The 25296-nt window shown below is 35.6% G+C and overlaps 1 protein-coding gene across 1 annotated transcript in view; it reads right to left on the reverse strand.

Moving 5' to 3' along the window:
• Positions 1-5449: 5449 nt before the first annotated feature.
• MCC (MCC regulator of WNT signaling pathway) overlaps positions 5450-25296 on the reverse strand; it is a 182951-nt gene continuing 163104 nt past the window's right edge. Inside the window, exons 15-17 of the mRNA XM_044680147.1 lie at positions 21761-21861; positions 8753-8875; positions 5450-7515 (exon numbers count right to left, since the gene is read on the reverse strand). Coding sequence (XP_044536082.1) covers positions 7335-7515; positions 8753-8875; positions 21761-21861 — 405 coding nt within the window. The 3' untranslated portion in view covers positions 5450-7334. The remainder of the gene's footprint in view (positions 7516-8752; positions 8876-21760; positions 21862-25296) is intronic.

Below are 25296 nucleotides of genomic sequence, written 5' to 3' on the forward strand. Positions count from 1 at the left end.
TTTTCTCTTTTATTTGGATTTTTTCGTGTTCACTGAATGTTCACTCAGATGATCACTGAAGATACTTTTGATAACATCTATTAAAAGCATCAGAAACAGTTTAAACCTGTATTTCCATAGTTTTTGTCTTTATTTTTGTGGCCTCGCCCTAATATTATTTTTACAGTAGGGATATCTAGGTAGGTCAATGAGATTCATTCTGTATTGGGAGTTACCCTTTTTTGGAGGTATTTGAACAGATGCTGGATGACCACTATAATTAGTATATTGTAATAGGGATTCTTTTTCTGCCATAATTTGGAACAGACCTGCTGAGTTCCTTCCTAAAATTCTCTAATATTATTCTTTTTAGCGAAAAGATTCTTTAAGTAAGAGTAGTTACCTAAATTGAGGCATTGAGGACAATGTAACAGAGGTTACTTTGGAAAAGGAGGCAGAAAGTCACGTATAAACATTTCTTAGAGTTGTCACATCCAAAGGTTTCTTTTCATGTTTTGCATGATATGTTCCTTGGAGCTAAGAGAGAAGAGCCATATTTTCCTTCCTGTTGTAGTTGTTCCTGTAACATTATGCAATTTTAATCTCTCCAATGTAGTCAGCAAGAACTTGATTCCTTTTTGATTTTGTGGCCACAGAAGTCCTTGAAAATAGCAGAATTATCATTGTATCAAAGCCATTGTGTGTCCAGGGCTGATTAAATACAAAAGTACTTGAGAAAACATAACATCACATTAAGGAGCTTGTTTTTGCTTAATTTAACCCTAGGCCCTCTCCTCTGGCTGGGACTTTTGGAGCCCTGCTGCAGTAAAACAGAGCAAATAGTCTACCTCGTTAAGTTAGATTTCTCATTCTACCCTCTTTCTCTTTCCTCTACCTAATTCTTTCCCTCTACTTTGTAAATAAACTACTAAAAAGTCATTCTAATTCTAACTTGAGTAATAATTTTGGTGACCACATTTCTTATATAGTTAGTCTAACCTTTTTATTTTAAACCTTACAAAAGCTATGTTGATTTCCCGTTTCCATGGCAAAGAAAAAATAAGTTTTATGGTGATTGGCTTCCTATTTTTGTCAAATTCAAATAAAATAAGTAGGAGTAATATTTAACTGCTCCTGTAGGTTTAACCATTTTGATATATACTGTACTCTTGTCCTCTGGCAAGATGATTCCCTTAGGTTTAATATAAATGCTGGAATTTGACATTAGTATATAAAATATATCATTAATTAAATTATCCACAGCTTTTGATGCTACTTTCCTAAAATCTGTTCTTCAATTATATTTACCTAAATTGTTTTAGATATAAATATTTGACAAAACATGCCATGGTATTAGAAATATTTATTCAGAATATAAGAACTTTTGTAAAATAAGTATTATAAATGTCTCTGTATAAATAAATGCAATTTTTTTTTGTTTTTTGTTTTTACAATTCTGTATCAACACAGCTATTATACAGCAGCTAAAACTAAAGGTAATTGGAAACACTTAAAACATACAAGTGAAGAATCTAAAATTACAAGGTATAGTACAGTGTAAAGTGACAACACATAAAAGAAATGCTTAATACAATCAAACAATACTGACAAATCCAAATAGTCACATGTGCTTTAATAATGTAGACAATACATTCAAGCTGGTGTAAATTTTCTAACAATTCTAATTTGAGTGATATAAAAGCATATTTTTAAAAAAGGACAGGAAAACTAAGCTTTCATGTAAAGCAAATAAGATACAATTTATAGTTTTATTAAGAATAGATAAGTAAATTCGGTTCATTTACTGTATTAGTAAAATTGATAAGTTTTCATTTGTGAGTTATTCAGTGTATATCAATACATATTCCTGTCAATAACCATCACTTTACAAGCTGCTGCCAGCATAGCAATTCTTAGATTTGTCTGCATGCAGTCCAGTTAATATTCAGATGAGCTATGGACCTCTAGCTTGTCTGTTCTGCTGAGTTGCTATTTTAAGATGATTAGTTAGCATAGTAATGAAGGCCCTAATTAATATTTACCAAATGTATTGAGTTGTATCCATTGGTAACACCTCCCACTAGTGGCCAGGTTTCATTCTTTTACCTTTTGGTAAAGAAGCCTTTTTCCATAACCATTAATTCAAGAGGGTTAATTTTCAGGGAGAACATTTTACTTAGTTTACCTGCACAGAGGAATGTTTGATTTATACATGCATAAAAGTTCCTGGACCCTATTACAGAAGGATGAATGAGCAAACAAAATAAGGAATTCTAAATGGGGAATTTCTCCAAAGTTGTCAGTTAAATGTAGAGATTGGTATTTGTGGTTTTAGAGTAACTTTTCTTTTAAAAATAAATAACACAGAACAAAGTTGTTGTAAACTAACATACAAAAAGTACACTTTACATAAAGTTGACCTGTCTGCACATGGTTGTACTTACATTTTTGTCAATAAACACTTATCTTTATTTTATAGCCAAAAAACCAAACCAAAACAAAAAACAACCTCAAATCCAAACAATGGCTGACTCCTGGGATTACAAGAAGGTATTTGCAAATCTCAGTGTAAGTCAGCAGTTTCTTTCTTAATTGATGTGTATAATAAATGAATTGTTATTTTTTAGATTCCATAGAGCTGTGAAGGTGAACCTATGGCACACCTGCCAGAGGGGGCTCCTTCCCCTACCCTCTCTGCAGTGCCTGAGGACATTTTTCATATGACCTGTCCCACTGCCCAGCAGCCCAATGGTAGTGCTTTCCTCCCTCCCCTGTCTGTAGTAAGGTGTGGGGCTCACATGTGGCATGAAGGTTGCAATTTGGGTACTCAGTCTCTAAAAGGTTTGTCATCACTGCCATAGAGCAAAACAAGGGAAAAAATGGTCACTGTGTAAAAAAATCATCTTTTCTAGCATAGCTATCTGCAAAACTCTTATATCAGAGAAAAATCACGAAAATATTATTTATATGGCCCTTTGAAGTTTGAAAATTTTCATCTGCCCAACACCTCTTCCCTTAAAAAAAAAAAATAACCCAAACCCAATAACTGGTAATGATGAACCATAAGGAATTAGGAAAGAATTATAGAGTAAATTTTTTGTGGCCTTCAAGAAAATGCTATAAAGAAGGTATTGTAAAATGGCTACTAGGATATGGAACTATACCAAAGCATGCTTTCCAAAGAAAATATGGGAATTTTTTTTTAAATTAAAGAAAAGCAAGTAATCTGGTTGCAGTCAGGAATCAGGAGAGTTTCAAACAGTTCCAGGTTTGCTTATTTAAATTTTTTTTTTTTTTACATATTTCCTGACATCCCCAGCTTTGGAGAAAAGGGGACTCTTAACTGAGGATAAGTTTTAGGACTCACCACACATAGGGTATATGAAAGGAGAATGAAACCATTATATTCAATCAAAACTTTGATGCCTGGTATAATAGCTAAACAGATGAATCATTTAATTGGCATTATTGTCTATCATCAAACATGCAACAATGAAAGCCTGGCACCTAAAGATTTAGGCTTCTGAGTCAGAGATTTTGTAAATCTTTTTATGTAAATCTTTTGTTTCTTGCAAGGCTCTTTCATTGGAAAACTATATACCATTTTAAGGGGAGAAAAAGTATTAAAGCTATTAAAATTGAGTAATACTTAAGGACTTTACAGTATATAAAAACCAACTCAGGGGTATAGAATTAAATGTTGACCTATTCTTAGTTTTTTTTTTCCTTTAAACAGGACAAATAAAATCAGGCACCTCTTAACTATTCCAGTCTCTCAGGATTATTAACTTGAGGGTCCACAGGATTGTTCTTGATGTATTTTTTTCTTTTTATATACCAGTAACTGAGGGGTGCCCTATGGGGCCCCAACCAGCTAAGATCTTTAGTAAGAGTAAAATCCTTAGGCTTATTATCTTTCCCACCACACTTCCCTCCTTCCCTTCTACCCATCAGTAGGAAATAATAAAAAATATACCTGAATATATTCAATGCTTCTAGCCTTGCAGAAATGTTTATTGCAGCAAAATAGGAAATATACTTCCCCTTCTCACCCAGGTTAAAATAGTAAAGGAGAGGGCAAGAGCAACTTATTAGGGAGAAAGAGAGAACAAACATATTTTGTCTTAGTTTTATTTTTGGAGTGTGGGAGAGGCTCTAAGGTTTTCATACACTTTAATAACAGTGAATTAGAAGTATAAGAATGACAATGTTTATTGGACAGTTTAGTCTGGGACCTGGCAAAAAAAGGGATAAAGGTCTCCTGGTCAAAAAATCTTAGAATTGAAGGTATTAAAGATAATTTTGTTTTTACCCTGTGGTTAATATCAAACCAGAGAATCAGCTAAAACCTAATATATTAGGCTTAATTAAAAAAATAAACTTTTTGAGTGGACCTAGTTTATTATACAAAGGACTTAACACCAATTTCCATGAATGTTTGGAACCAGTGTTTGAATAAATCTAACCATGAATAAGAAGTGGCATGGCATGGGCTGGCTTTGGGTCAGCAGGAAATTGATTGCCATCCTGCCTTTCCTATATATTGGCTCTATGTATGAACATGGGCAGGTCATTTATCCTTTTAGTGCTCCAGGCACTGTCTATAAGATACAGATAGAGGAGTTACCAGAATGTATCAGTGGGAGGAACTTATCACATAGCTGAAAGCACAAGTTTGGGTCACTCCCCATAATTTTTTAAGAAAATGAACAAACAGTGATCTGTTACAGTTTGGGGCTGGGGATCATTCTTCTTAAATATTTGGAAAGTAAAAGGTCAGAAAAATTATGCCTTTTTGTTCTATGTCCTTATCCAGTTGTGAAAACAATACTTTATTCCACTTTTCCCTGGAAGAAGTGGTATGTATCTAAATATCTAAAGTGGCATGGCTTTAGTGTATTCTTACACAGAGGCAGGTTTGGTAACAAAGAGCTGTGTCTGAAGTCAGGAAGACCTGAGTTCAAATCTAGCCTCAGACATTTTGTAGCTGTTTGGTCTTTGGCAAGTCAAATCTCTGCCTCAGTTTCCATCTGCAAAATGGGGATAATAATTAAACATCTACTTCTAAGGGTTATTATTTATGAGGGTAAAATATTAATAAAGCATTTTGAAAACCTTAGAGCACTATGTAAATGCTAGCTATTACTAAAGAGAATAGGAACTACTGTGAATGCTGGCTTAGTTTACTGTCAAATCAGCCACTGGGGGAATTTTTTTTGGCAGAAACAATATGGTTAACAACTTCAGTACTGTATAACATAGATTAAAGTAAGAGACTTGGGTTTAAGGCCTGACTGCCATTTACCTGGGGCGAGTCATTTTTTTTTTTTTTTATTTTAAACCCTTAACTTCTGTGTATTGACTTATAGGTGGAAGAGTGGTAAGGGTAGGCAATGGGGGTCAAGTGACTTGCCCAGGGTCACACAGCTGGGAAGTGTCTGAGCCCGGATTTGAACCTAGGACCTCCTGTCTCTAAGGCCTGGCTCTCAATCCACTGAGCTACCCAGCTGCCCCCAGGGGCGAGTCATTTTATTTTCATTTCCTTACAAAAAGATGACACTTGGACTAGACAGAATAATCTCTGAGGTGCCTTCTAGCTCTGATAGTCTTGTGAGTGAGTCTTCTTCCAGATCTGATTATTTTTGTATAAGAGTAGGTCCCCTTGGTCCAAATAGTTCTTCCTATTTGTATATATTTCCTATTCCTTAGAAGCTCCCTGAGGAGATAGGGTGTCTTCTTTCATTTTGATATCTCTAGCAATTAGCATAATGCATTGCAAGTAAAGATGCTTAATAAATATTTGTTAAATCGAATTCTTCCCCTACAACTAGGACCCTCCATATTCTTTTTCATTCAGTCTTAAGTTTTGTGGTGAACTACAGACCAGTTTCAACCTCTATTACCTTATCATTCATTATTTACCTGCACTTAGAGCTGTGGTAGTAACAACACTATATGTGTGATGGGAGTAGAAAACTGAATAGGAAAAACAAAATAATACCATATTTAACAAGAGAAATCCTAAAAAGTATGTGGATAACCTGGGTCCCTTTTAGCTCTATAAATTCTTTATTTAAGCCCTTCCTATATTTCTTTTTTTTTTAATTTTTAATTTAAAAAATATTTTTCCATGTTTTTATCTTTCTGCATTTTCTAGTCACCATGTGTTAATCTCCACCCTTCCTAAGTGAAGAGGCCATAAGCCATTCTCTTGTTCACAAGGATAATAGACAAAATTGGGGAAAAGTTCCTTTGAACTGGGGATTCCACATGATTTATAGCACAAGTTGCTTGAACAGGAGTTGACTACATTAATACAACTTTTTCAAATATGTTTATTCCAACATATACCTGAAGCCATGTGTTGTATATATTTATTATCTTGAATCAATAATACAACCTTTGGGTTCTACAGTAAAAGTGAAAAGATGTTTTTCTTAAGGAATTCATAAAATACATTTTGCTTGCACTGTACTTTCTGAGAGTATCCTCCTCGTTATTTTTTTTTGTGTTTTTGTTTTTGTGAAGTGGGTGGGAGCTCTAATTCCAAATTCATAAGGGAGGTTTCACGCAGGTTTCCCTTCTCAACTCCAGAGAGATGTTAAGTTTCTATTGTTTCCAGAATATACTCTTCCATTAAAGGACCTGATTTTGGCATTTGTGAAAGATACATTTTGAATGATTTCAGATATGCTGCCAACTCTGTTTCACTTTCAGAGATAGGAAAGGCCACTTAGGTGAGACCCTTGGAGTTGTATCAGCTTCTAAAATGAAGGACAGCCAATTGCAGCCTTCATGTATCTCTTGGGCACTTAAGCCTATATATGACATTCACTTGCTCCATATCTATGTCAGGACTTTGCATCCCATTAGGTTAAAAGCTAAGGGAACTGGGGTTGCCCGGGAAAAAAATAGGCCCAATGCCTGGGCAAAAAATGGGAAGATATCGGAATTAGTGAAAACCAAATAACTCAAATTTTTATCTCCAAGATTACAAAGGGTGGTTTTTGGGGAATGGGGAAGAGCTAAAAACGTATTTGTCAGGGTCAAATATCTGAGGTATGGTAGGCCAGGGCCTCCTGCACATAAGAGACATACATTTATTGTTGATGGTTTGTCCTTTGAAAGTTGGTGAGATACATTCCCTTTAAGAACAGTATACAAAGTATGTGGCCAACCACTGCTCTCTTGGGAAGCTCTCCAAGAGGCCCTGACAAGTGGTTTTCGTGGAGACCAACTTGACAGATGCTATCCCTACCTGCCAGCTTTACTTTGGCAGATCTTGGCAGGTAATCATTAATTCTCTTGGTCCTTCTCTCCTTTTTAAGCTTCTTTGGGCAGAATTTTGGTGCCTTTTAAAGCGAAGTTTCATTGGTGTGCGGCCTTGAGTTTTCCTCCTCCAGCAGAGCTATTCTCTGTTTGAGCATCCTCACTTGAGTTTCATGTCTCTCTACCATGGCCATCATCTGAGACTCCAGCTTTTTCAGTTTATTTTGATGCTTCTTCTTTGCTTTCTCATATGCAGCCACCAGGTTACTATGTAGGAATGGAAAGAAGTTGGTATGAAGATAACCTAGCCAAAGTGGCACTGGGTAAGGTAAGTTAAAAGTGAATAATTAGCCTAGGTCCACAGACTTGAAAGAAAGCAGGATAGATAGGCCAAGGGACAAGTTAGGATAGGGACTGGACCTTTGATTTTCTTCTTATAGGAAACTCCCATTACCAGTGCAGGGAGGAGCCATTACAACAACTTAGTCTCACAGAAGGCTACCTAAGGCATTGGGAAATTAAATAAATTTTTCTGGGTCATACAGTTTTATGTGTGGCTCTATACAATGGCTCTGCTGCCAATCTGTAGGGCAGGTTAAAGAGAATGTAATTGAACAATTGCCTTGAAAAACCCATATCAAATCAGTATATATTATTATGTGCTTATTGATATTTTTATAACAAGGATTAGAAATGATAAATTAAAAGTACATATATATATTACTCTATGAAACAAGTTTTGTTTTCCTCTACTTTTCCTTATATTCGGAAATATGGCATGTAGATTTGTGTAATTAAAGGCCTATTCTCCGTAATTCATATTATTTTCTAAATTGCTGGAAGTGATACCAGCAACCTGAAATAACAGAAGAGACCAAAACAATGATGAAAAGCAGAAAAGATGCCGATTTTGAGACTGGGGAATGTGGAGTAGAAATGAGCCAAATTTGTTTTTTCTTAATGATTCACAGTAGGAGTAGATTGAAACAAAAAAATATTGTTTCCAAAAAAGTGACACAATTCACATAACAACAAAACAGGCTCACTCTTGGGCCAGTCTCATAATTTTCCCTCCTACAGAGGAGATATGATGACAGAAAGGATCTTACATTTAGTCTAATTTTACAGATGAATAAATAGGCCAGAGAGATGAAGGGGATCAGTTCCTCTTCTTTTCAAGTTTGGTTTTCCTTTTACCATACCCTGCCTCCTAAGACTTTTACCCAAGTACTTTAAAGCAGTTCTTGAATATGGACCACTTAGTTAGATGGACACTAACAAAACATGGAACAAGCCTTCTAGGGCCAACATCATCTTGCTTTTTACCTTTGGAGCCCTGTTACCAGTTAAACTTGAGGGCAAAATAGCACAGAAATCCCCTTCAGCAGAAGAGCATGCCCCAGGGAGCAGAGGGCCTGGCTCTTGGGGCAGCTTCTACTAAACCAGCAGAATACTTGGCAACTTGTGATATAGGGAATCAAACTAAGGTTTTGTGAGTTTTTACCTGTTTGCTCTTTTCAGATCATTCACAAACTCAGCAGATTGCTGGTGTCGGATTTCACTGCTCTTGGTCAGTCTTTCCAAGGCACTCACCAGCTCCTGGACTCTGGCCTTCAGTTTCTTCTCCCTTTGTCAGAGGAAGAAGCATTGAGGGGCCTGATGATGGTGGGTGTGATTACTAGCAGCAGAAGCAAAGGATCTCCCTTCTCCCCAGACTACTCTCATGCTTTACTTCAGAGAGCAGTTATAGATAAACAGGAATAATAATAGAGTGTCTTAGGCCTAAGCTAACAAGGCATATCTGTTAAGCATCTTCCAAGAAACCACAGGATGGTGAATTAGAATACACACAGGCTTTCCTGGTAGTTGATCCAGCTGTCTGAAAATAGGGAAAAGAAGGCCTAAACAATGAACAATGTTTTGGGAATCACAGGAAGGGCAAAAAGTCCTGGAGAAGGAATGTGGTTCATCTTCCAGAGACCCAATCTATTTTTGCCCAGTAAATACCAAAAATGGAAGGCTAACCAATCTCCATCATTAGCCATGCACTAAACTTTGTTTATGGGAGGTAACAAATGTGGCACTAGTCTCCAAAAGAGAGGAAACTGGAACAACTGTGGATGTGATGCAAAAGGTCTTTGGAAAGAGATGGCAAAAATAGGTTTGCAAGGTGCTTGCCACACAATATTTTATATATGCTTCTTTGCAATAGCCTTGTGAATTAAATACTAGAGGTATTAATCTCATTTTTATAGATAAGGAAACTGAGGTTCGAAAAAAGGTTAAATTACTTGCTTATACATTAGGTGGTAATGGCAAGATTCAAGAGTCCCCAGCAAAGGCTATTACAGCCTCTCTCTTTTTTGCTCCATTGACAAACCAATTAAATTGGGCAATCCCCTCCTGAATCCTTAGCTTATTTATCATTTCACTGATTATTCTCTTCTCTCTAGGTTTCTGGTATATCACTTTCTTGGTTGTCCTTTATAAGAATGATATTAGAAATTAAGTCTTGTTATGTTAGAGATAAGAAGTGGAGAAGCTGGCTTGAGAAAGAATTGGAGTTTGAAACAGATCCGAGACAGTTTCAGTTTCAAATGTTGACTATGTGTGGGGGAGGTGTAACAGTTTTTCTGTAGGCAGTCTGGGGGAGGGGCAGTGGCTCCCTCTGAGTGCTGGCAATAGGTGACATCTTTTCTCTCTCCTCACTGTCTGAGGTAGAAGGAAAGGAGGGAAAAGCCTGAAGGAGCTCAGTGATTTCCTTTTCCAACTTGGGGAAACACTAGTGACTGCCTATTGCTGTTTTATAAATTTTTTTGTCTCTGAGAAGACCAAAGAAAGACCTGGTCTTTGGTTTGGACTCTAAGTCTGCTAAGGCTCGGAGTCCTAACTTGGTTCTTGCTGAGGCCCAGCCTTTGTTATTTTTATAAGTTGGAGACAAAGTTAAGAATTATATACTTCTTATAAGGATAATACACTAGTTTATTGTAGAATAGGGAAAATTTGGGTTAGTCAAGGAAGGATCAGTATAGCTTGTGGAAACAAGAGAAGCGGTTCTTTATGGAACCAGGGAGTTTTATTTGGGTGGAGTTAGAATCCCTTAGTATTAGAAATCTTTTTATATCCTTATATTCTCAATAAATAGTTTATATTTGTATAACAAGAGTCTCCTGAGCATCCTTGCACTGGCCCTGAAAAGAAGTTCACTTATGAGCTTCATTTCACTTATATAAACTGAAGATACTTTATAAGCATAGCAAGTATCTAATCAGTTTATATCCATAATCATTTCATTGGTTATTATTTTTACAGTTTTGACAAGTTATTTTTACACCTTCTACCTATCTGAATTCCTTCTCAGTCTCCTTTGCTGGGTCATCTCCCAGATCACAAGATTCTCCATTCAGAGTCTTCTTCCTTTCTCTCTCTCTCTTTCTCTCTCTACTTGGTGATCTCATGGATTTAACTACTACCTCTATACTATAGTGTTCTAAGTAGATTCTCAAATCTACCTATCCTGCCTCAACCTTGCATCTCCAGCTGTCATTCAGACCTCTTGAACTTGATGTCTTGTAGACATCTTAAACCCTGCATGTCCAAAATGGAACTTTTCTCTCTACACTTCTCACCCACTTATCTTTCCTATTACTACAGAAAGCAACAGTATCCTTCCAGTTCCTCAAGGTTTGCAACTTTTGAGTAAGTTATCCTGGATTCCTTACTTCCTCCTTCCCCATCCAATTTGTTACCAAAGTTTGTTTATCTCACCTTTAAAACATCTCTCGAATATGCCCCCTTATTTCCCTTGACACTTCAGTGCAGGCCTACATCATCTTATCCATACTACTGCAACAGTTTGTTAGAAAGTCTTCCTGCTTTATGTCTCCATCCATTCCAATCCATTCTCCATTTAGCCACAAAAATGATTTTCCTAAAGCACAGATCTGATCCTGTTCCTTTCCCCTGGTTCCCTGCCTACTCAATAAACCCTAGTGGTTTCCACGCATCTCCAGAATAAAATACAAAATCCTTCATTTTGGTGTCAAGGTCCTTTATAACCAACCTAGATCCCTCCTACCTTTCCAGTCTTATTCCTTACTACCCATCACATACTCTTCAATCTAGTGACACTGGCCTCCTGGCTGGTCCATGAATATACTCCTGGCCTTTTCTCTGGCTGTCTCCCATGCTCTCTCTCCTCTTCTATGACTACTAATCTCCCTGGATCCCTTTAAGTCTCAATTAAAATTCCATTTTCTTCAGAAAGTATTCCCTAATTTCTCTTAATTATAGTGCCTACTTCTCTTAATTATTTCTTATTTTTCCTGTATACAGTCTGTATATATTTATTTTTTGTCTCTTCTATTAGATTGTGAACTCAGAGGGCAGGGACTACCTTTTGCCTCTTTTTTGTATCCCTAGTGATTATTAACAGTGGCTGGCACATAGTAGTTATTTAATAAATGTTCACTTATTAGCTATTTTTTCTCCCTATAGTCTTTTCACTATATCATTTTTTGGGCACCACTATTGCCACATTTTACCCTTCTGTTCCCCTCTGAGGTTCCTAAATTGGGGCTTTGTTCCAGGGTTAGTCTCCAGCCCCTATTATGCTTTAGGGTAGGGTTGGTGACCCTGCTTGACTTAACCTGAGTTCTTGTGCTGGCCTCTGCCTCCCCTGGTTAGGTCTCTCTAGACCTTTGAGTTTCAGAGCACCTGAGCTTTAGGATCCTTTCTGACATCTCAGCACACCTGGGGCCTTCTGACCCCCTAAGGCTTTCTCTGGGACCTTTGGCTCGTATTTCCTCTGGACACACAATCATTTCTGGTCACACTGAAAGAATCTACTAGCTTTTTGCCCATAATGACATTGGATTTGTTGCTGGCCTCCTTTTCCCATTGGATTTAGGATTCTGGCTGATTTTTTGTGTAGTTCTGGGGTGGACAAAGTCACTTATTGTAATTTCTCATTGGATTTCTGGATCATTATTTAATCTGTTAAGAATTTCAGGTTTTTGCTGGAGCTTGGTGTGAGAGCTAGGCAGTTTGTATCTGTTTGGGCAGCAACCTTGGCTGTTGGTTCCTATTTTATATTCTGATGAAATTTAAATATTAGTTTCCCTTAGACTGAAACAGTACTTATAAATTACTTAATTCTGTTCTAAGCTCTTCTGTTAATCAACGTCTATTCTGTTAACTACATGCTGTGATTTGACTTTGCATCATACAAGCTTCAAAAGTCATTTCACAGATACTGTTATTGTGTCTCTAAAAAGGAAAGGGATGGGAGATTTACTGTTTAAATGTCATGCCGTAATCTGTTTTAAATGTTATGGCTGGCCATAGTATTTAAAAGTGTGCCAGAGAGAAGAAAACTAAGAAAACTTCTTTCCTAAATGATTAGTGATTAAAAGAATGTGAAGGCATTTACTGAAAAAACAGTAAACTCTGATCTTGCAAAGAAAAATTATTGGGAAGAAGACTTACAACTATAAGAGAAAAAAGAGAAAATAAAATTCTCCCTTTTTGAAGATAAGATCATGTAGTTAAAGAATTCTTGCTGATCAACAAAAACATTACTAAAATAATAACTTTAGCAATGTTGAAGAGTATGAAATAAAAACACATAAGTCATTAACATATATATATACTTGTATATATATGTAAAAATATTAAACCCAGTAGGAAGAGTTACAAAAAGAAATTCCATTTTTAAAAGTCCACAAGCTATAAAATATTTTGGATTGTATGAGTGTACCTACCAAGATAAACTCAAGATTAATTACTTGTAGAAATAAAGCCAGATGTAAGTAACTGGATAAACAAGAGTAGGTCTAGCCATGACAATAAAAATGATACACCTAAATTGATTTACTTATTCAGTGCTGTACTAATTTAGTTCCCCAACATTTTATAGACCTAGAAAAAAATTACAAAATTCATGTAGAGGAATGATTTGGTACAGGGTTTTAAACAAAAGAGGAAAATGGCAACTATTGGACTGAGAAAACATGATTGTACTGTTGGTGGAGCCATGGATTGGCTCAGATACACCAGAAAGGAATTTGGAACTATGCTCCCCAAAGTTATTAAATTAATTTTGACTCAGATATACCATATTATTAGGTCAATATCTAAAAGAAATCAAATAAAGGGAAAAAAAACCTGTACAGAAATATTTACAGGAGTTCTTTTTGTGCCAGCACCAAACTGGAAACTAAGGTATGTCCTTATATCATGTGCTTATGACTAAATACACAATAGTGATTCATAATTGGTTATAGACTAATTTTTAAGGTACCTAACTTCTGAAGGCCCTGTTAAAATAGGACCATAAATTTCAGAAGAGAGGTTGATCTCAGATAGCTTATAATTCTGATGTTACTCTACCCTGGCCAAATCACATCTGCATTTGTGGATGGGGTTTCACATTGAGAACTGCCTATATTGATGAAATCACAAGTAATTCATATTTGTATGCTGCTTTATATTTTACAAAGTTATTTTCTCATGAAAATGCTGTAAGCTTACAAGAAAAGAGTAGTCTTAGAAGAATGTCAATAAAGCTAAATCCTTGTTAATGCTAAAGAATAACAAAGAGAGAATTTGAAGGGGGGGGGACAAAGGAGAGGTGGGCAGAAACTACTCTTCTCCATTTTATAGATGTTTCCTTTACTAAGGATAAGGATAAATGGAGTCAAACAGGAGGTTTGGAGTTAGGAGACCCGAGTTTGAATTTTGGCCATAGCACCTCTCTGAGCCTCAGTTTCCTCATCTGTTAAATAGGAATGTAGATAGAATGAACATGAGAACCCATGATTGGAATATGGCTCTGGGTGGGTATACTTTATGAAAAAAGATAAAAAGGAAGGGGAAGAGATAATTTTATCTAGTAAGAAATATGATGGCCTGCACTCTGGTGATCATTGTTATCTCCTTCTAACCTGAACCTTGGACTCTACCTCTGGAACCACCTCTTTCACCTTATCTTACCCAGAACCAGATTTTTACACTATTGGGTCACTATTTCCAAACTATGGTACTGCATGCATACCACTAACCTCTCCAGATTTCTAGCTTCTCTTTACATGTTGTCTCTGTCCTATTAGACTCCTCAAGGTCCAGGACTAACTGCCTTGCTTTTATTTGTTCCCATTACTTAGAACAGAGCCTTGTAACCAATGAAGTGCTTAACAAAATCTCTCTCCCCCTTTTGGTATGGTAGATCTGGAATCAAGGAAGTCCTGAGTTCAAATCCAGCCATAGACACATACTAGCTATATGACCCTGGGCAAGTCACAATCTGTACAATTTGTAAAATGAGAATAATAGTAGCATTTAATGAGTGAATGAGATATCTGTGAGTGAGATATCTGTTAAGTGCTCTGCAAGCCTTCAAGTTGTATGCAAATTCTTAAAAATTTTTTTTCTCATCCAAGGATGAGAAAAATTGAATATCTTATATTCAATTAAAAAAATTTGGGAACTAAAGGGGAAAAAATTGAATATCTTATATTCAATTAAAAAAATTTGGGAACTAAAGGGGAAAAAACCCTGAGAGCATGTGAGTGAAGTTCAACAGAGGAAGAAACAAATAATTTTTGATATCTGAATATGCTTCATACTAAACAGGTTTAGGTATTTGGGAAACAGATTGTAATATTTGAATCAGAAATATTCAATATACTCTTGACTTGCCCTGATTATCATTTCATCCTCTAAAAAGGTAGTAGAAGAATAAGAGAAAATACATTCTGAATCTAATTTTCAGTAACAAAGAGAAACTGGTTGTTGGATTATCAATGGCTATTGTGGAGAAATGACCACTTCCTCCTAGGGTCTGTTTAAGATTAATGAGATAATAACTGATGGAAGAGTAGATGGACAATTCTTATTTCACTTGTTTTTTCTGCCAAAGAAAATGAGAGAACAAAGATAGGTAATAGATATCCAAGATAAGTTAAGGATAGCATCTACCTGTCCTTGATGAATTCAGGTGATTTGATTCACATGAACTACATCTATGGACACTAAAAAACTAACACTGAGCTACATGGTCAGTAATATTTGAAAGACAGAAAATGGGAGAGGTAAGAAGAGAAAATTGACAAATTATAGGAGCATGTAAGAAATTAACTGTTAGATCGATGGATAAAGACCAAATAAGGAGACAAAATGGACAATTTTGATCATATGTAATCAAAATATTTCTGCACAAACAAAACCAATGAAGCTAAACTTACAAGAGAAATGGGAAATTGGGAAAAATTCTTTGCAGCAAGTTTATGACATATTTCTAACATATATGAGGAACTGATTAAAACTGATGGAACAATTTCCCAATGATAAATGATCATAAGATATTAATAGTCAGTTTTCAGAGGAAGAAATCCAAGTTGTCAATAGACATCTGAAAAAATGTTCTAAATCACTAGTAGAGAAATGTAAGTTAAAATAACTCTGAAATACCTCATACCTATCAGATTGGCTAATGTGATGGAAAAGGAAAATGACAAATCCTGGAAGGTATGTGGAAAAATACGTATGTTAATGTGTTGTTGGTAGAGTTGTGAACTGGTCTAACCATTCTGGAGAACAACTGGGAACTATGATCAAAGGGCTATAAAACTGTGTATGCCCTTTGACCCAGTAATATTACTACTCAGTCTATATCCCAGGGAAACAAAGGAAATGGATTTATATGTATAGAAATATTTATAGCAGCTCTTTTTGTGGTGGTAAAGAACTGGCAACTGAGGGGATACTGAAGAATGGCTGAGTAAGTTCAGATGTATGATAGTGATGAAATATTTTGTGCTATAAGAAGTGACGAGCAGGATGATTTCAGAAAAACTTGGGAAAACTTATATGAACTATTATAAAAGCAAAAAATTTTCACACAATAACAGCAATATTGTAACAATGACCAATTGTGAAAGAGTTGGCCACTTTATCAATAAAATACAGTGATCTAAGTCAGTTCCAAAGGACTCATGAAGAAAAATGTTTATTTCCAGAGTAAGAACTCATGAACTCTGAGTGCAGATTGAAACATACTTTTAAAATATTTTTTTTCTTTCCTTTTTTGGTAACATGGCTACTATGTAAATGTTTTATATGACTTCACATGTACAAGTGATACATATTGCTTGCCTTCTCAATGGGTAGGTGTAGGATTGGAGGAAGGGAAAGAATTGGAAATTCAATTTTTTAAATTAATGTTAAAATAAATAAAGTATGATTAATTAAAAAAAACAACTCTGGGGTACTACTTCATACCCATCAAATTGGCAGCACTGGCAAAAAGGAACATTACAAATGCTGGAGGAGCTGTGGGAAAACATTAATGAACTTCTGTTGGAGCTGAGTCAGCCATTCTGGAAAAAAAAATTGGAACTATCTTACCAAAACTATTAAACTGTGCATACTTTTTTTTATTTTTATTTTTTTTATTTTTTTAAACCCTTAACTTTTATGTATTGGCTCCTAGGTGGAAGAGTGGTAAGGGTGGGCAATGGGGGTCAAGTGACTTGCCCAAGGTCACACAGCTGGGAAGAGTCTGATGCTAGATTTGAACCTAGGACCTCCCGTCTCTAGACCTGGCTCTCAATCCACTGAGCTACCCAGCTGCCCCCACTGTGCATACTTTTTGACCGAGCAATTCTACTATTAAGTTTATATATATATAAGAGAGCAAAGGGATAAAAGGCTTATATATGCAAAAATGCTTATGGCAACTCTTTTTTTGTGGGATTGCGGGAGACTTAGGAATGTATAAAACAGCCAGCTAAAACGCAGCGCTGTTCAATATAGGACCACAGATGATAGAATTATAGATCAAAAGCTAAAAAGCACCATCTACCCAAATCCACTAATGTTATAGATGAGTATAATGAAGTCCAGCTTAGAGTCACAAAGATAGTAAGCACAAGAGGCAAGATTTGAATCTAGGTCTTCTAGACCTAGAGAAGCATTATCTATGCTGCCCTCTTATCAGTGACTTGGAAATGGCACAGATGCCATGCTTATTAAATTTGCATTTGGCACAAAGCTGGGAGGAATTCAAAATCATCTCGATAGACCTTACAGAGTATGAGAGATAAATCTAAAATTGAGATGAAATTAAATTAAATATGAAATTAAATATAGAAAATTTCATTGGGTTAAAAAAGTCAACATTACAAATACAAGATGAGGGGAAGATGAGTTAGAAAGTAGTTTGAAAAAGGTCTGGGGATTTTAGTGGACTAAAATCTCAAAGTGAGTTAGCAGCGGGAAGGGCTAAGGCAAAAAAGGCAATACAGTCTGGGTCTGCATTAAGAGAGTTATATTGTATTTTCCAAGATGTCTTAAGTCAAATGAGAGCCATCTAGAAGTAGAAGGGGCTGCCTTGGTAGTCATTTAGTACAAGTCATACCTAAAAAGCATACTTATTTTTGTTTGAAATGAGTTGTAAAAGGTTGCTGCTGAGTTTTCTTCTCACTCTAACATTCTAACATTCTGTGATTGTTACAGTGAAATGCCTATGATTAAGTTGATAAACTGATGAGTCTAGAACTCATTATACTATGCCACAATGCCTCAAAGTTTACATTACAGCTCTGTGATGTAAGAATTATTATCCCTTTTTTGGAGATAAAGCAACAGTTATTGTAGGTAAATTCCTATGTAAGTTACTGTCAGAGCCAGGATTTGAACTTAAATCCTAGGCATATGAATGAGACCACTGCATACAAATAGGTCATTGCTCAGTTATCATCATGTGTATATTTTTCTAATGAAGAAATATTTTTGGATTTTCTCAAAGAGAAATTCTAAGAGAGAAAGAAATCTTAACTATCTAATTTCATTGTTTTGAGAAAATAAATTGAATTGAGATAAAAAGAATTGAGAAGATAAGATAATTATCTACTTGAGGAAAAGATTGATGTTAGTGGTAGTAGAGACTGTCTAAGTTATAATTGGTTAACACATATAAGCATGGCAAGGAAGGGTTGAGAACTGGAATACAAATATGTATATTTGTATCAGAGAGGAAGAAAATGCATAACAAAGTATCAAAAAGTTTTGGTTTATTCATTTGTGCATTAAAAAACATTTATTGAGCACTTGTAAGACCTAGTGCAAGGGGCTAGGTGGCAATAAAAGTGAATATAATAATCCCTGATGATTTAATAATCTCTTATGAGATTTATTCAATATAGTAGAGAAGATAAAATATCTACCAAATTTTCTACAGAAGAGACTAAGTACCACTGGAATTCAGGGAATAGAAAGTTCACTTCTGGATGAGGTTACTAAGAGTGGTATAGGAAGAACAGTAAAGAAGAAAAAGAGGTGGATATGTAATAAGAAGACTTTAATTCAAATTACACTAATCCCACTGCTGGATATCAAGTAAATCTCTAAGAGAGCAACAAAAGTCTTAATATATATCAAAATATCTTTAGCAACATATTTTGATGAAGGAAAGAACTGAATGGGTGACCAACAATTGGGGACCAGGTGAAAAAGTACAGAATATGAAATGTAATGAAATAATATTGTACAACAAGAAATTACAAATGTGAGGAATTTTTAAAAATGGAGAATGAGCTCTGGGCACTCAAGCCAAGTGAAATAAGCAGAACCAAAGAACATGGTAAGTATGTAAATATAGAAATGAAAAGATAACTAAAAGGAAGATGAACTAGTAAGTAATGGGATAAAGCAATGATGTTCCTGAAAAAGACATAATAATATAGATGTTTCTCCTTAAAATGGAAATAGGGGGCCTATGAGGGCAAAATATCGAATACCTCCTGAGCAAAGTTTCCATATAGAATGATTGTTTTTTTCTTTGTTACATGGAGATTCAATGTGAAGGATGTTGAGTTACTCTGACTGTAAAAATATGAAAAAGATCTTAAGGGGCAGGAGATGATCCAAGTAGAAGAAGACTTTTATGGAAGGATATCACAAAATATAGACACTTATCTAGGATAGGTTATTTTCAACTTTGCAATAGCAAGAAGTATGGGAATGTGAACTTTTGGGGGGCTAATGGGCAAGTTCATATTTGTACTATTGCTTGTCTTATTTATTATCCTCCTGGTTGGGTAAAAGCAACAATGCTGCAGCCTGGGAAATAACTCCAAGATCTCTTCTGGGTTGGAGAGACGGACCTCTTCTCCAGATGTCTGATTCTGAGTTCCCATCTCCCAGGTCACAGTGAACCTGAATGAAGCTGGTTCTCAAGTCCTTTTCTAGAGACCAGAGCAAAACACTGAGGCTTTTAAAGTGTGGGGAAATGGTAGGGAGGTAGGGAAAGGTTGTCTCTTAAGATCCCTAGCATCCCCTTTGGGGATCAGAGCAACTGCTGAAGTCCTAGTCTTTATCTGGGGCTGAGTTCAACACCCCAAAACCTATATTCTACTTCAGGAGTCTAACTTTTAATGGAAAATAGACCCACTATCATTTTTCTTTACATTTCTGATCATTACCAGGTCCATTCATGCCAGGAGAGCTAGACTGCATTGGTTTCTCCTACTTTGTCATTCACTTGGTTCCAGGCATTGAGTTTGGAACAATATGATTAGTCCGCTGAAGCAGTGTAGGCCTTCATTTTATAAAGAAACTGAGGCCCAGGGAGGTAACATGGCTCCCAAGGTAGCAGACCCTGATTGTCTGATGTCAAATCTGCTACTTCTTCCTCAACACATGGCCTACCCTTTTCAGCAAATTATTGTTGTTTTTTTTAAACTCACTTATTTGATGCTTTTTGTATCTTTACTTTTGGATTATGAGATCCAACTCTGATCTCTGGGGATCAAAAACTACTAACTACTCTCAGCATTTTTTTTTCATTTTTCTTTCCTTTTTTTTTTTGAGGGGTGTGATGGGGAGAATTGAACTTGTGTTTTCAGTGGTGTAGGAAATGTTCAATGAGCCCTAGAGACTTAGAGGTAGCCAGAAATATTGAGAAGTTAAAGGATTTGCCCAGGTTTTTTTAAAGCCAACACTGGCTCACCTTTCCACTATGCAAAACTAGAAACACTAGTAATAGCTAGCATTTATACAGTACTTTAAAGTAGTATTTTTACTCTCTCATTTTAACTTCATACAACCCTCGGAGGCAGGTGTTATTATTATCTCCATATTATAAAGGAAGAAAAAGAGGCAGCTAGGTTAGAATCGGAGATCTCAGATCTACCTCACTTCAGGTCCGGCCCTCTACTTTGCCACCTACCTGCCAATTAATATTTGCAGTGGGATTTTAAAAAGTAATAGTCATTCACTGATTAGAGAAAGCTTGAATAAATTTTTGTATACTCATATAATGTCATCATAAGCCATGACAGATATGAAGAAGAGAAAGAAATCTTTTATGAAGGTGTGGTATGAAGAACCAGAACAATATCATAGTTGTTATTTAGTCGTTTTAATCACATCTGACTCTTTGTGACCTCATCTGGAGTTTTCTTGGCAGATACTGGAGGAGTCTGCCATTTCCTTTTCTAGCTCATCTTAGAGATGAGGAAACTGAGGCAAAGAGGGTTAATTAACTTGCCTAGGGTCACACAGCTATTAAGTGTCTGAGGCTGAATATGAACTCAGGTCTTCTTGATTCCAGGTCTGGCACCGTATCACTGATTACAACAAAGTAAAAAAAAATAGCAAAAAAGTTTTAAAAATATACATAAGAAAAAGATCAGAGAGGTGGTTTAAGCTAATATTTCTAAATTATTTTTTAAAAAATCTTACCTTCTGTCTTGGAATCAATACTAAGTATTAGTTCCAAGGCAGAAGAGAGATAAGGGATTAATTGGGATTAAGTGACTTGCTCAGGCTCACACAGCTGGGAAGTGTCTGAGGCCAGATTTGAACCTAGGACCTCCAGGTCTGGCTCTCAATCCACTAACTAAAAGCAACCTAGCCACCCATTTATATTTTTAAAACTACCTGCAAGGCAAACAAAAAGTAATAGGGGGGATTAAACTCTATCTTTGCTGTAAATTAACATATATTTCTTAATCCTTTCCAGTTTATGAAAACAAATAAAAGGACAGAACTAAAACAAAAACCTCAATCTTAGTTGTTTCTACTTTATCTATTCTAAATTTATCTATTTTAGTTATAGTATAATTATCTAAGTTTCTTTCTCCTGTTCTGCAGGATCTTTTTTGGTTCCAGGTTAACAGGGAAAAATGAATCCTCTTTATGTTTAGTCAGCAGACCCTGCATTTCATGCCTATTTCAACTTTGCCAGAAAAGACCTATGGTATTTGGGAGATTTAAAAAACCAGGGACTTAAAGACAGAAGCTAAATGACTCATTTGGAACCAATTGGTGGATTCTGATTCCATTTCTCTAGCATGTAGCAATTAGTTTTTGCAGAGAAATCAATAAGATATATAGCTGCCTTTTTCCTCTTCCAGAAAAGTAATTATAATTATTCATGGTATAGTCACAGAAGCTGGCAGCAACAATGAAAACACCCCATCTAGAATAACTTAGAATAAAAGTTACCTACCGTCGTAGAGCATTGGTAACTTCTGCTGCCAAATCATTCTCACTGAATGTTGTCCTCAGCTCAGCTAAGGATAGCACAGATGAGGCTCCATCAATGCACTCCTGAAAACAATAAAACTGGCTGTTAAATATAACTTGGGGGCTGTCTTAGAAAACCAAATTTGCTCTATGCCAGAGCAAACGCAAATAAAGTAGCAGAAATACATCAGTGTCAGCTATCTATATCTTAAGAAGACTTGAATGTAGAGTGAAATACATAGAATCAGGAAAATAATTTCTACAGGAACAACATTGTAACCTCAGACAACTTTGAAAGACTTAATAACTCAGTTCAACAAAATAACTAATTAGCATTCCAAAGTACTTAGGAGGAAACACGCTAATAATTTCCTGATAGAGAGATGATGGGCTCAAGGTACAGATTCATATATTTACGTATCTCAGTGTGTGTGAGTACATACACAAATATATTCATACACATTACTCAATAGAGGAATATGTTTTATTTAAGAATGCCTATCTATAAGGATAGTTTTGCTTTCCTTTCTTTTTCAGTTACTGGGTAGAGGAAAGACAAAATAAAGGTATATTTTTATTGATGATAAAGAATTAATTTAAAAAAACACTGATTTTGAAGACGAGATGTCAAAAGAGTCAACTTAAACATTGTAGGACTTCCAGAAGAACATGAAAATGCAAGAAATAATATTTTTAAATGGCCAGAACTTCTTAACACAGAAAATAAAATGACAATCAAAAGAATATACAAATTGCCTCCCGAAAAACAAAAAACCCAGGTTTATAAACTCCAAGACATAATAGTGGTTAAATGTAACAATTCCACTGACAAGTAACAAGTTTTACAAATGATTAGAAGAAAGATTTTAAAATATGAAGGAAAGAACATTTTAATACCCAAGAAGAGAATGCAATGTGTTCCAAAGAGCAAAGCAGCTCAAGATGCAACACCAGGTGATATCCCTTCAAACTTGAGCCTAATGATCGAGGGAAAAGTGATGGACATTTATTAATGAAGAGGCATCACAAGCATTTTTTACAAAGAAAACTTAACAAAAACAGGTATAAGATTATTCACTTTTCAGACACTCCAGACAATAGAAATGCAAGATGGGTAAATAAATAAAACTACTAAGGAAATCACAAATGAAGTGATTAAATTACACCCAAGAAAAAAGGAAAAATAGAATATGATACTTTTGAGGATAAAAACAACAAAGACATTAATAACAATGGAAAGACCATTAAGAAATTTCTTTCTTAATGTATACAAGTACACAAAGATGAAAGCAGAATTTAAAAAGAAGTGATAGTGGAGGCATAGACCTGGTGAATCATTTTTTGGGAGCTACACTGTAGAAAAGGGGGCATGAAAAGAAAGAAGAAAGAAGACAAGAATGGAATGTTTTCATGTAAATAGTAAATAATGAACAGAAAATAACTCCTATTGTATTTTAGGAAGAAGAGGAGATATAAAAGAGTGGGTAATATGGCAATTAGAGGATGAAAAAGGCAGAAAGGGGGAAAAATATTAATTTGGTGGTGAGGATTCCACTAAAGTACTCTCCCATGAGGGGAGAGTTATTTTATAATGAAAGCTGAGGACTTTACAATATGTGTAATTTGTATTGTGCCTCCATTTATGGCATCCTGCCTTAGGATGTGGGGAATAACCCCTGAAGGGTGGGGTGAGAAAGGGGAAGGTGAGATCCAAAAGGATGGGAGGTCATTGAGTCACACAGGTTATTTCATGGCAAATGGGAAAAGTAATTTATGGAGAAAGCATAGATAGAAATGGACTTCATGGTCTAACATACAGGAAAATTTATACCATGGAACAGTACTTCTATACTATCTAATTCCAGGAATTTATACTTCTAAGAACAAGCACAGTAGGAAAAAAAAGAGGGGTGGGGAAAAGGACAAGATCATCAAGGCAGCAAAATAAAAAATTTTTAGAAGAGAACACCAAATAAGTTGAAATTCAATGAGGAAAGTATAACTATTAGGATCGTCAATCAAAGAATGAAAGCTTAGAGTAGACAGGAAAAAAAGACAATTAAGGAAGAGAGTGAGGGTAAGAAACCCTTTTTAAAAAGATGCACAGAAAAAAACTAACAAAAAAAGTTGAAGGAGAGGAAGGGGAATTTTACTTAGCTTCTTACTTAAAATTGAAAAAGAAAAAAAATAATTAAATAGATATTTAAATAAACAGAAAGAAGGTGAAGAAAATATTAAGAGAAATTACAATAAAAAGGGGAAAAAAGAGTAGCAAATGGCACGAGAGGGAAAAACCCTGTGGAAGTTGATTTGCCTTAAAGAAAACAAGAGTCAATGAATTTCTTTTATAGTGAAAGAGAAATGACAAGAAAAACAAAAAAAATATGAAAGATAGATGGGAAGAATATAATCCCAACTCCTATGACTTTAAATGTGAGACATACACAGAATAAAAAGAAGGGGCTGGGGCAGCTAGGTGGCTCAATGAATAGAGCATAGAACTTAAAAAAAAACTATGTATGTAAAAATGAAGAAAATGCTAACATCCTTTTCAGACCACACCACAATAAGAATTATAATAAATTTAGGGAGTATAAGCAAAATACAAATAAATGTAAACTTAACAAAATAATCCTAATAATTAGTGGGCCAAAAATAAATTGGAGAAACAATTCATAGTTGTATGAAAGAAAATGATAATGATGAAACCACATACCCAGAGTTCTGATATGCCATTAGAGCTATCATGAGGAGGAATCCTCTAAGTTTGCATTAACAAAATAAAAAACAGCAAAGTTAATGAACTGAATATGTATTTTAAACAATAGAAAGTCAACAAATAAACTGAAAATAAGCACAAAAGGGGAATAAGATAAACAATAAAACTAAAAGTTGGCTCTTTGAGTGACATGGGCATTGTACCCCTTAACCCAGGCAAACTGTAAACAGGGAAATTCCTTTGCTCCTTTCTGTCCTAGTGACTCCTAACCCAAGAACATCTGATAACTTCTATAAGACCCTGAGATTATCATCTTTGGATCGTCCTTTAGATTGAGATGGATATAGAGATGCACCTCCAGGCTTCACCTTGATACCATCGGGCTGTATCTCAGGCATCCATCTGTTCCCTAAACCATGAGGGTCTTCAGGCAGACCCCGGTCAGATTACCGAATACCCCACCGAATGCCTGAGTGTTTACCACTCTAGAGTCACATCCACACCATGACACAGCATCACATCCTCACTGTTGTAAAGAATATAAAATCCCCTGAATTGAAGCATTTGGGGAGCAACCCCCCCAGAGTTGTTCCACTCATGCTCTCTTGCTGGCCAATAATTCTATCTTACTAATAAATCTTTCTTTTTTACTTTTAAGCTAAGTTTCGGAGTCTTGCATTCTTGCAAAAGATATCCTTCCCGAACCCAGGAGTTCACCATTACATCCCACAACATCTGGTTGTAAACCCATAACATTGAGAATATTAACAAAACTGATAAACATGATTTAGGAGCCTGAT

Source organism: Gracilinanus agilis, chromosome 1 (assembly GCF_016433145.1).
Source record: "Gracilinanus agilis isolate LMUSP501 chromosome 1, AgileGrace, whole genome shotgun sequence".
Taxonomy (NCBI): domain Eukaryota; kingdom Metazoa; phylum Chordata; class Mammalia; order Didelphimorphia; family Didelphidae; genus Gracilinanus; species Gracilinanus agilis.